The following is a 12930-nucleotide window of genomic DNA, read 5'->3' on the forward strand; positions in this document are numbered from 1 at the left end:
GGTGGCACTATAATGGATGTAAATGCGTTTTGGACTTTAACTTCCACATTTTAAAGAACACATTCATAAATATCATGTTCATGTATTTCCCAAATATAACTAGGTTTTCTAACATAGGCCCTGCCCACTTCTGCTCCACTTATTCTTTGTTAAGTCACCACACACTAATCAACATAAATGCATTTTTCCTTGTCACTCTCATTTTTGGTTGCAATAATAGAAATGTAATGAAACAGTACTGATGTGGGGTCACTCCTGAGGCCAGCCATATAGTTAAATAACGATTGGTCAAAGTGGGCATGATTTAGTACAACAAATTCAAATAGGCACAGTTTCAGCCTTTTGCACTTCCATTGCACTTCCCATTACAGCGAATACCATGGCTCAGATTCATAACTGCTTGCAGTTCTAGTTTTAGATTGATGTGATCCCCATTTTGAAATGTCATAAGTCAAAAGAGGCAAAGGAGACATTTCATTCAATTCAGAAAGAATCACTGTTGATTCAGATAAACAAAAACATCTGATAGGGTTGAACTAAGTGTTTTGCTTTCATCCCTCATCTTCTGGAGTTTTTTGTCATCTCTAATGGTGTCTAATTTAATATAACTTGATATGCTCTCTGGTCTAATGGACGATCCTTGCACAAGCAATCAGCAGGGATACATGTGGGTTAATTTCCCACTGAAAGGGATTTTAGTTTAATGCATCTTGCCGCCTGTTAAATTACATTATGTTTACAGTAAGTGTTACATATATTTATGAAAATGTTTCCAGTTAGAAAAGGTAATACATATGAGTTTTATAACATTTGCTCTTGCATGAAATTCATATGATGGATGAATGATAAATTAATCAGTCATATGAACAATGATGTTTTCAATGAGAGGTCAGCGATATAAGCACACCCAAACATCATATTTTACTTTTTGTTTAAAATAAACCTCTCTCGCAGTTAACGCACCTTAATGCTTTCTCTGCAGATGGAGAATCATCCAATGGTAGCTGCAGCTATCGGGAACTTTTTATGGAATTGAACCCTAAAGGTAAGGTACAGAACACCATGACCCGGCCTGTTAAAAACCACACAGCACCCACTCAGGTACTCCTGGATGTGCTCATCTATGCCATTCTAGATTTGGTAAGTTGTATATTTAAAAACTACTTATTATTTCTTCTCCCCAGTGCCGACAAGTACCGGCTGCCTTAAATTTGCATTCATGTCATCCGATATTTGTATTGCTCATTTACACAAAGGTGAAGGCTGAAGGTGAGGTTCACTCAGGGCTTCATGCAAGCTAGGACCACAATTATTACAGGATATTACGAAATCACATGGCATCTGCTGAAAAGTCAGGACATCAGCAACAAAGAAGTGAATAGTTTTTGGTGTTTGCCTCTTTTCTTGCTGTGTAAACATGGGTACTGAAGATACATATTGTCTACTGGAAATCATATACGTGGGATAAAGACAATAAAGTCTACCTGACCCAGCTTAAATCAATCACAATATGAAAAGGCATCTATGTATGGCATTACAGTGATGTCTGCTAAAGTTATCATGTTAATCAGCTAGCCCCAGCCTGTCCTCATAATGCAAATCTTATAGGCCACAAAGTTTTAATTTGCAGATATATGCCAGGTGTGATTATTGTCAAGTCTTGTCCCGCAAGTAAAGTTACCTTTTTTTTCATGTGTTTTCCTCCTGTTTGATTACCTGCCTTCACTAATGTGTCGTACCTGTATCTAATATTCTCCCCTCCCCTACAAAATATAGTTTTGCCCTGCGTTCTAGTACCCATAGTACCACACAATATAAATATTTTATATGTCCCAATACAATGTATGTGAAATGCAGTTTGTCAAAGATACCAGGATGTCCTGAATCACTACACTGCAACAAAGGTGTAGTGATTTAGGACATGCTGGTGACCAGCATATGTTGTGTTTTGGTGCTGGTTTTGGTACTGGTCCATGCTGTTTTTTCAGAAGGGTAGAAGATACATCACACTCTGTGTCACTGTGTGTCATACAAATATAAAACAAAGCTGAGGGAGCACAAACATTTGACAGCTCACTGACATATAACAGCTCATTCAAGTACAGTGTTCTTCGCACTCCCTAATTTTGTGCTCGGGCTGCAACAAATATAGGATCAACAAGATCAAAGTTCTAAGGCACACCAAAGTGGTTTGTCCTAATTGAATGCAGACTGCAGGGCAGCTGAATTATGTGGACAGTAGGTGATTTGAAACTCACCCTCAATGTTCTTTTCTCTCTGTCAGCTTAATACTGATGTGGTTGAAAAGATCAGTTCAGCCTAAGTCTACTTGCTAGTCACAGTATTTATTTTATTTTTATTTTATTTTATTGTAACAAGCATATTAAGAGACAGCCACTATTTGGGACAGATGGAAAGGCGCTACAAAGCAAATATCTGGGCACCAGTAAGCCTCAGGCAGTCCTGGGAGGTGAAGTCATCCAGACACTTATTTTCTGTTTGTTCAGCCTACTGCCTGTTCTAAACTGTCTAATAAATTTTGTAGTGACTTGTATAAACACTGAATGTGGATTTCAACACGTGTTTCTTTACTTGCAGAATGAGAAGGACCAGAAATTTGTTTCGTATGTTTGGGTTGACATGGTGAGTTCTCTCTGGGGAAAAAACATTATATATATATATATATATATATATATATATATATATATATATATATATATATATATATATATATATATATATATATATATATATATATATATATATATATATATATATATATATATACATATACATATATACACACACACACACACACACACACACACACACACACACACACACACACACACGTAACAGGCAATTGGGATTTACAGAGAATTTACACTGAAATGAATTTTTAACTATTGGGAATTTATTCCAATGTCTGGACATTTCAGGGACAATGGAGTGACGACTTCTGCATCACTCAAAGGCCTAAATATTACATGATTTTATGTCAAACAAGCAAAGTAAATTAAACTTCGGTTGAGCATCCATTAAGCTTTGTTAATGGATGCTTGTTTGTGACCACTCACCCTATATCATGTAATAAGGACTTACTTACTCTGTAACTAAGAGAACGGTAGGAGAACATTTTATATACTACTTTATATACCATACTAACAGAACAGTTTGCTGTCAGGAGAGTATGTAAAACATACATGAGAAATATGATTCACATGTCGTGTTTCACCTTGGGGTGTTGTGTTGTAGTTGTATTCACTTCCAGTGATGAATGGAGGCTGTTTACAGGGCTGAAACAAGGTACGCTTGCACTTTCAGGAGCTGCAGGTTGAACACAAGCACTATGGACAACATTTTTACATGACTTCAAACCTGTCAGCATGTGGTTACACTGAAACACATATCGAATACATGGGAGGCCATAGACCCAAGTGACAGTGAGACAGACTAGGACGCTGACGATATCCATGACAATACAGCGTCCACAGGACATTTATTGTGTAAACGTAAAAAGTTAATACACAGATGTTCCCTCTAGTATCCTTAACGTTTTACATTAAATGACATAAAATCTTAAGATTTGGGCTATTGAGTGATGCAGAAGTCCTCACTCCATCTTCACTGAAACATCAGTATAATGGAATAGGTACACAGTGATAAATAGCTTCAGAATAAATTCCTTGTACACCCTGTAATAATAAAAATAGGCACCCAGGTTTTACATCTTGCTCCCCAGTAGCTCCATACATGTATCGGAACATACAATGCTAGTACACCATGAGTGCAAAAGATAACACTGTATCTCTGGACTACTATACAGTTCGCTGTTATGCAAATCATAACCAAATCAAAATTTCTCCCTGTTTTCCTCTGTAGCTTTGGTTCGATGAGTTCATTTCTTGGTATCCTCCGGATTTCTGTGATATTGACAAAATTATAATCCCTTCTAAACAATTGTGGATACCAGACCTAACCATTGAAGAGATGTAAGTCTCAATGTGTGTACTTTATATGAAGTTATAGTGTTTAATATATTTAATGATACACTAATCAAATTCAGTTTAAAAGTCACATGTGTTTGTTCTCATTCAGGACAGAGAAAGACAAGACCTCTGCGAGTCCTCATGTAATTGTTTTGAGCAGTGGTCGAATCAGTCTTAGGAATGACATGATGGTGATCAGCACCTGCAAGATGAATGTTTACAAATTCCCCTTTGACAATCAGAGCTGCAACCTCACCTTCAAATCTGCCATATACAGCAGTGAGTCATTCAGATGTTTCATTTGAAAGTTTAATATAATTTCTATCAGTTGTTCATGTTTTCCTGTGTCTCAAATGACATAGACTCTATCTGAACAAATATACATTAAATCTTAATTATCCTGCAAGGAAACCTCAGTTAATTCTTTTTTTTATCTCCCACTTCAGATGAGGAAATTCATTTTTCTCAGATTGGTAACTCTTCACGGAGCACTAATTGGACTCTTTCGATGATTCGTTCCCAGTCTGAGTGGCTGCTCATCAACATGGACTTCACCAACAAAACTGTCGACAATTTTGGAATCAACCAGAGCATGTTGGTCTACACTGTAAGTTTTTATGGATAAAGACACACAGAGTTGGAAAGTTAAGTTTTTCCATGCCACCTCTGTGTCTTGAGGTGGTGCAAGTACTTTCCTTAAATATATCTGGTTAGTGATTATTTATATTTCATTTCATTACATTTCAGAGGGAAGCATTGTTTTGTCTCTCCACAAAAAATACTTGACAGCAGTAACTTGCAGGTCCAAATATCGCTAGTTAAGCACAAAGTGTTCTATTTTGATCAACAATAAGTGTTACAGCAAGTGCAAAGACTGTCAGACTGCATGGCCAGACAGTCAGAGTGCTCAACTCAATGGCTTTCAGTCGCATATTAGGATCATGAGTGTCCCAACACCTGTCCAACTCTTTAAACCCCAGAAATCTTTTCTAGAGAAGGATCCAGTCCCTATCCAGGAGTTTGGTTGCTAAGCCAGTGCTATGTGCTAAACTATCATGTTGGTGTTTCACCACCTCTAGCAGGAGCTCTGGCCACCAGTATACGTAGGGGATTGTTGTTGCAACTTGTGTGTGACCACATACCTGTAGTTGCTTCAGTTCAGCTTTTATTTGAATCAACCACCTGACCCTTCACAGATTCACATGAAGAGGCGCTCTGTCCTCTACGTTGTCAACTTCATGCTGCCCATCCTGTTCTTCTTGGGTCTGGATTTGGCCTCCTTCCTGATCTCAGACAGCAGCGGAGAGAAACTGGGCTTCAAGGTCACTGTGCTGCTTGCTGTCACTGTGATGCAACTTATTCTGAATGAAATCCTGCCTAATTCTTCAGACAGGATCCCACTCATCGGTAAAGTAGCTCAGAATCACTGCACTTCATATGAGCAGGAACAGCACACGTTAAATCAATGAGTAGTTATTTGTCCACACTTACGATGATGTTCTCCCCTTTAGCGACCTACATTGTTGGAATTTTTGGTTTGATGATGCTCAGCCTCACAGAGACGATTGTGGTGATGTATCTGTTGGAGAAAGACTCGAAAGAAAACGAGCCAAATGCAGACCAAAACCTGAGTGAGGACTGTGGAGACAAACGAGGCAAAATCAGCCTTGATGACTGTTTCAGGGGTGAGATTTACAACTTATATGGAAGTTTGAATGATATTCATGATCTCAGAACTAGTTTAAAACATTCAAAAATAAACTAAAAGTATCAACAAAATGTGAAGGAAAATAAGAAGTTTTAACATTACATGTTTGTCCAAAGCCGCTCCTCATCAGTGTTGTCCTCCACTGCCCTGAGTCTGAAAACCTCCTTCCAGCGGTCTAAAGCTCCTGTGCTAGCATCGTAAACACCAACAGTCCTCCTGAACTCTGAGCTCCCAGTCTGGGCAGAGTCAGCTAAGAACCACTAACTGCACAGCTAACTCAGCTGACTAGCTAAGGGCAGCTCCATTTACCTCCAGCTATCAGTTACCCTATTGATATACTGTCCCCTAATTGTCTGTATGATTTCCACAGGCGGTCAGTTCTCACGTTGTGCACCTTTGTGTTACTTTATGGTTTCTCTGAAACAGCGATATGTAGAAAATCAGTACAAATGAGGTAACTGTGTTATTTTGAATATACACTTACCACGTTTTGTGTCTTATTAATCATTTCAGGCATTAATACATGGATTCACTCTGCCTGTGTCTGTGATGTGTCTGCTGGTAAAACACCACCCGAAGTGCTGCCATTGCCCCAAGAGGTCAGGATAAAGTTTTACTTTTTAATATTTTACAAAATGTATTGCTTCACTAACTAATTCAAAGCTTTGTGGCACATGCTCATGATATACTGTCCTTTTTTTAAAAGACATTGAAGAAAAGCTGAATTACATGGAAAGTTAATGAGTATGACTTGTGCAGTTTAAAGCACAAAAATAACAACTGACACAAAAATGTGAATGTCAACCTTGATAGCAATTGATAATAGCAGTATTATCATGTTTTTGGTTTTTTTTGTTTCTTTTACCACGGTTATTAAATCACTTTTTCAGGGAAGCAGCAGCCAGCTGATGGAGGAGTCCAATGACTCCAAGTTGGGGGAGTTGGTGAAACCACCGTTTCTGCTCCTCAGCAGCAAGAAGGAAGAAGCAAAGCCTGCTGGCTACTGGAAGAGAGTGTGTAAAAGAATCAACACAGTTTTCTTCATTTTCTATATCATAGCTGCCAGTGTGTTTTTAGTCTATATGGCTGTCTGTTGGAATGAAGAATAGTTCTAGAAAATGACACGTCAAGAAGCTGTTGGTTTTACTCTGAACCCACAGGGGAATATCAAAACAAAATGTCTTCAGATGAGTAACAATGTGTCACCCTGCAGCTCAAGGTGAAGCTGTTTTTTGCTGTGATTATAAAGTCTCTGCCCCGAACTTTGGTGTCTGAACTTACGTCACTAACCAAACATGTTTCGCTCACTCAAAGCAGTCTAAGTACACATCCCTCATAATTTGCATGTTGCGCAGAAGTTGTAGACTGATGGATATGTAGTGATCATAATCATTTTGTACAAGGAATCCACCAATACACATATTAAATAAAAAAATGAAGCTTGCAGGTGTGAACAAAATTTCATGTTGACCTACTTAAATATATATTTACTGTTTAATATGGACAATCTTTCTTAATCCACCAAAAAGCATGTTAACATATCTAAAACTTAAAGTTAATAAGTTCATAACATGCTTAGTTCAGGATCATACTTTTATTTGGGGGTCCTAGTAGAATAGAAAAAAATATTTTATTTTATTTTTCTCATGTGGTGCTTTGCTGCAGAATCCCTTTTCCCACTGTGTCTTGAATGCTCCGTTTTAGCTGCTGAGTGACACATCTTGCCTGTTTAATCTTTGTAAGAGCTGCACAAGCACATTAGTTAACGGGCAGATGTAGCCAATCAGAGGCAGAGAAGAGCAGGGCATGCCGAGCGAGGTAGTGTGATCTAAAATAACGCCACTACAGCTGTTGCAACTGTATGTCTGCTGACTGACTGGAGGATGTTGTTACAAAGTGATGCACATAAGTTATAGAAGTAAAGGCTCAACTCTAAACTGGGCATTCCAGGCAGTGCAAAAGTGTTTTCTTTTGGAGAGAGTGACTTCCTTTGGTGTGGACTTTGGGCTTTTTCACTCTCTAGACCTTTAACATACATGTAAATGCTACATAACACATTAAAGGAAAGGGAAAAACCTAAAAAGCATAATATGACCTCTGTGACCTCTCAGCAAAAGCTATCTTTTTTCACCTCGTACAGTATAAATCAAGTCTCCTAGTTTGTGAAATAGGTTACAAGGTTGTAGTCTACAAGTCAGGCTTAGATACCAGGTGATGCACTGGAGTAATGTATAATATGACAGGAAAATTGACTTTGGTATGTAAAAATTGTTTCAATGTCCCTTCAGCTACCCTGAAACAAATCTGTTCTAAGTATTGTTACACTTTTTGTATCTGTATTAAACAATATCATTATGCATTTCTGTGCTGTTCACATTTGTATTTTTTGACTTTATGTGTTCATATTCACATAAAAGTAGTAACATGTGATTTCTATACTGGCTCTGAGGAGATATGAGATTTTTTGTAATCTCTGAATGAACAACAATATCAAATAAAACCCTCTGTGTCCAGGTGTCAAGATGCATGGGCACTCCATGTATAACTTTTGTGATGTATATTAGAACTATCTGTTACATCCATGATAGCAAAATGTGAGATTTCATGTCAAATTTAAAATCTCAAAAACAAATTTCACAACAAAATGTTTTTTCACCAGTGTGGACTCTACTGTGTATCTTAACATGTGCTGTCCAATAAAATCTTTTCCCGCCTATCACAACAAAGTCTGAGTGGACTCACATGTGTCTCTCGAAATTACTCTGAAGGCTAAATCTTGTCCCACAATCATCACAATCAAATGGTTTCTCTCCTGTGTGATGATCTGGATCGAGGTTCCTTGCAGGTTCAGATCCTCCACAGTCGTCTCCAGCAGTTTCTGGATCGTCTGCATTGTTGAGCTGCTGCCTGAAGGCTCTGCCTCCCTGTTGTCATCAGTTTGGCATCCATGAAGTTGTGAAGACTGAGGTTTCTGTTCATCCAAACTCTTTGTAGTGACAGCAGTGAATGGGGACCTGATGAAAATGCTCTCCATCCTGACTGGTCCAGAGTTCCTCCTGTTCCTCTCATGTGTTGTGGCAGATGGACTAAGACATTTTTGACTGGCCAGCCGCTACCGTTGGTTGGAAAATTCACTCACACAGCAGAAAACTCGGCCATTAAATCTTTTCCGCATACCGCATTACAAAGTGCACTCTGGAGTACAGCTACATGTGGTTAGAAATCAGCCATGCAGGCTCGAAAACTGTAACTCCAGAACAGCCATTTCTGATTTAAGAACACACCCTTGTTTTTGCTAAACCATCAGTGGGCTAATGGTTACTTTTAATCATTTACTCATGTTTGTACACTTTACTCTGTGTGGGCTCCAGCCTACATAACATACCTGAGGTGGAAGGGGAAACAAGAGCTGAATGATGAGCATTCTGTCCATTTCTTGCTAGATGTTTGGAAAAATTGCTTGTCTTTTTGCCCTTACATGCGAAAGACTGTTGCATATTTGAGCGTACGTCATCAGAGCAGGGTTTCTGTGTCTGTGTGAAGCATGAGGCAGCTTTCATGCCTCTTGCACATCACACAGAAGGCAAGATCATGAGAGAGAGTGATCTCTAATTTGAATTTGAAGGAACGAAATGCGTACATTTCTTAATCATGTCTTAACTTCTCTAGCACCAACAGCAGTACCCTACGTTCATTCCCAACTTCTACCCCAGAATGGTGATCCCCTTCATGACTCAGGTGCACCACAGTAGATGTGGACAAATTAGGAGAGACTAGCTGGATCCCGCCTGCTCCCACCCTGCTTTATACTCGTAAAACCTGTTGCTTTAGTTCAGCCTTTGCCAGATGTAGAGTATAGGTCAACCACCCAACCCTTGAATATCATTTCACAGATCTCCATCAAGAGGAGAGCTGGCCTCTACATCATCAACTTCATGCTGCCCATCCTGTTCTTCGTGGGTCTGGACTTGGCCTCCTTCATGATCTCAGACAGCAGTGGCGAGAAGCTCAGCTTCAAGGTCACTGTGCTGCTCGCCGTCACTGTGATGCAGCTTATTCTGAACGATATACTGCCTTCTTCTTCAAACAGGATTCCACTCATAGGTAAAGAAACTCATTCTTGAGTCTTATATGACCGGACTTTATTTGGGATTTTCTGACACACTGTGTAGTTATTTGTCCACATTAATGATGATGCCTTCCCCCTTTAGCATCCTACTGTATCGGGATTTTTGGTATGATGATGCTCAGCCTCCTGGAGACGGTTTTGGTGATGTTTCTGTTGCACAAAGACACGAAAGAAGTGGCAGAAAAAGAACAAAGCATGATTGAGGACTGTGAGTATAAAGAGGGCAATGTCAGCATAAAAAAATATTACACAGGTGAGATTCATGACCATAGGAAAGTCACACATCTGATGAATTTGTGAAGCAGCATTTAAATTACTCCAGATGTTCATGAGTTATTTTGAATATTGCACTAACCATGTTGTGTGTACATCTTTTTCAAAGTTGATAATTGTATTCACTGTGCCTCTCTGTGATGTTTCTCCAGGTCAAACACCATCTGAAGTGCTGCTGGTGGTCAAAGAGGTCAGGGTTAAGTTTAACTTTTTTTAATCTAGAAGGTTATTTTTTCACGTAACTAGAAAAAAAGTTGTTTTTTTATCAGGACTGCTTCTTCCTGCAGACATAGTCCATGTAAAAAGTGTTGACATTGTGTTATCATTGAAAAACAGTGAATCAAAGATTACTTTATTTTGTTTAAGTGTTGTGCCACCAGGCTACCACCAGAGTGTCTTCTTTCCTCAGGTGGTGAGACTCCACAATGTCCTCAGCACACCCCCATAAAAAAAGACTCAGTGACAGACATCAAGAAGAACTTACCAGAAGTCACAAAAGTAGAGATATCATGCAAAAATGTTACATTTGTAAAACTTTAAGTTACCCATATGAGTTGTACTGAGTCCTAAAGTATCTGATATTCAATGTAATGAAGTATCAAAAGAATTTTTCTGGCAAAAAAAAGCAATTTATGATATTGTATTACATTTAAAGTACAAGTAACAGTAAATTATACCTATATTTACATGTAAGTAGATACTTTATACTATCGGTGTCCTGGATCTCATCAGATCTGATATTCAGCATTGTCCTAATGATCAGAATTGGTGGGGTTTTATGGCTGTTGTTTTTAGTGTAAATTAAAATGTGCTAATTTGGCTCTGATGCAGCATACAATCTGCAAAGTAACCTCTAACTAAAATTATCAAATAAACGTAGCAGAGTTAAAAAATATGATATTTGCCACCAAAATGTAGTGGGGACTGTGGTGCATGTGCAGAATGCCGACTGACCAAGAATGACTGAGGCATATACATGAAAGAGTAAATCGATTATGCATTAGCTGGATGTGTTTGTCCGATTTTGAGAAATTCAACCAACACGTTTGCATGGACTTCAAAGTCTGGATTAAGTCGGACTAACACAGTAGTCAAATCATGTACTCATACTTTGTGCTGTGTTCAAACATGTTCCCTCCTGTCTACTCTCAGTCCAGTTCTCCCTTAGGGTGTGATTTTTACAGTTCAAAGCACAAAGCATGGAGCGAACAGCACAAAGCACACAACAAACAACACAAAACACAACACGGAAGGTGCTTAGCACACAGCACAAAGCAAACAGCACACAGCATGCAGCAAACTGCACAAGACAGACAGCAAACAACACAAAGCACATAGCAAATAGCACACAGCACAAGGCACACAGCAAACAGCACACAGCAAACAACACACAGCTCAAAGTATGCAGCACACATCAATCAGCACCAGCAAACAGCACAAAGCACACAGCACAAAGCACACAGCAACCAACACAAAGCACAAAGCACACAGCAACCAACACAAAACACAAAGCACAAAGCACACAACAAACAGCACACAGCAAACAGCACAAAGCACACAGGAAACAGCACAAGGCACACAACAAACAGCACGAAGCACAGAGCAAACAGCGCAAAACACAAAGCACACAGCACAAAGCACACAGCAAACAACGCAAAACACAAAGCACACAGCACAAACCACACAGCAAACAACACAAAACACAAAGCACACGGCAAACAGCACAGACATTTATCAAAACATTCATATTCAGTCTGGGGTTGAAACAAGCATACAACTGAGTATTACAACTGAAACAAAAATGGGTATTGTAAATGTAGCAGCTTGACTTACAAAAATCACATACGTTAACCAAAGCTTATTAAACTACTTTTTCAGGAAAGCAGCAGCCAGCTGATGGAGGAGTCCTGTGACTTTGAAAAGCTGTCATATGAGCTGAGGGAGTTGGTGAAAATGCTTCTGAACAGCAGGACGGAAGAAGCAAGGCCTTCTGGCTACTGGAAGGAAGTGTGTAAAAAACTCAACAAAGAGTTCTTCATCTTCTATATCATCGCTTTAGCTCTGTTTTTAGTCTACATGTTTTACAGGTGGAGTGCAGAATAATCACAGTACAAAATTAAGTGATAGTTAACAGAAGTTGTAAACGGTCACTGGGTCACATTAATCACATGTTGTACTATCCCATTGCACTAATATGACTTGAGGCGGTATATTGTTAATCACAGTCCTTATGTACAAGAAATCCACCTCTACAGACATTGAAAAACACAGGTATGCAGGTGTTTTGGTGTTGAAATATGCATGTTATTCTACATAAGTGTATCTTTAACATGTAATATGGGTAACTATTATTATCCAACCTAAATAATACTGACAACATACAAGCAATGAACAGCATACCATCAGCCGCTCTATGTGGCAATATACCTCACACCACGCTTAAATTAAAATGTTGGCGGCCATAGCTAACACTATACACTGTATACACTCAGGGTGTAACACTGCTCTTTTGAGAGGGATTAAGAGAAACTCTGGACTGTTTAGGCCCCTACTGAGATTTCTTTGTTTCCCCATTTCATTGTAGCCACCAATAAACTAGGCTTCTTGCATCAAGTTTGTCAACTGTGGATTTTCTTTTGTTTGTTCACATTATCTAAACTGAACTACCTGAAACCCAAGCCCCTATACCCCCCTACAGTTTATAACATTTTATTTCATTGGAGACTTGGGAGCTTGTAAAAGCACATTTCAGTGTGATTATCCCTGAAGGAGCTTATTATCCAATTGTTTGACATTGGGCATTCCCTGTATATGCATTACCTTGAAACACA

At 38.9% G+C, this 12930-nt stretch overlaps 1 protein-coding gene across 1 annotated transcript; it reads left to right on the plus strand.

Annotated features, from left to right (window-relative positions):
- Window positions 1-1062: 1062 nt before the first annotated feature.
- LOC119010229 lies at window positions 1063-12202 on the plus strand. The gene is made up of 14 exons (XM_037082203.1): window positions 1063-1140; window positions 2599-2643; window positions 3883-3992; window positions 4099-4268; window positions 4436-4596; window positions 5186-5396; window positions 5501-5674; window positions 6211-6296; window positions 6588-6710; window positions 9367-9435; window positions 9534-9801; window positions 9909-10088; window positions 10204-10295; window positions 11978-12202. Exons 1-14 carry the CDS (start codon window positions 1063-1065, stop codon window positions 12200-12202), a joined length of 1992 nt encoding a protein of 663 aa, XP_036938098.1.
- Window positions 12203-12930: the final 728 nt, after the last annotated feature.

Source organism: Acanthopagrus latus, chromosome 20 (assembly GCF_904848185.1).
Source record: "Acanthopagrus latus isolate v.2019 chromosome 20, fAcaLat1.1, whole genome shotgun sequence".
Lineage (NCBI taxonomy): Eukaryota > Metazoa > Chordata > Actinopteri > Spariformes > Sparidae > Acanthopagrus > Acanthopagrus latus.

Coding starts and splice junctions, on each gene's coding strand:
- LOC119010229 (XM_037082203.1), top strand. CDS start 1,063: ATGACCCGGCCTGTTAAAAACCACACAGCACCCACTCAGGTACTCCTG. Junction 4,269..4,435: donor CAAATCTGCCATATACAGCA/GTGAGTCATTCA, acceptor CTCCCACTTCAG/ATGAGGAAATTCATTTTTCT. Junction 5,675..6,210: donor CCTTGATGACTGTTTCAGGG/GTGAGATTTACA, acceptor TAATCATTTCAG/GCATTAATACATGGATTCAC.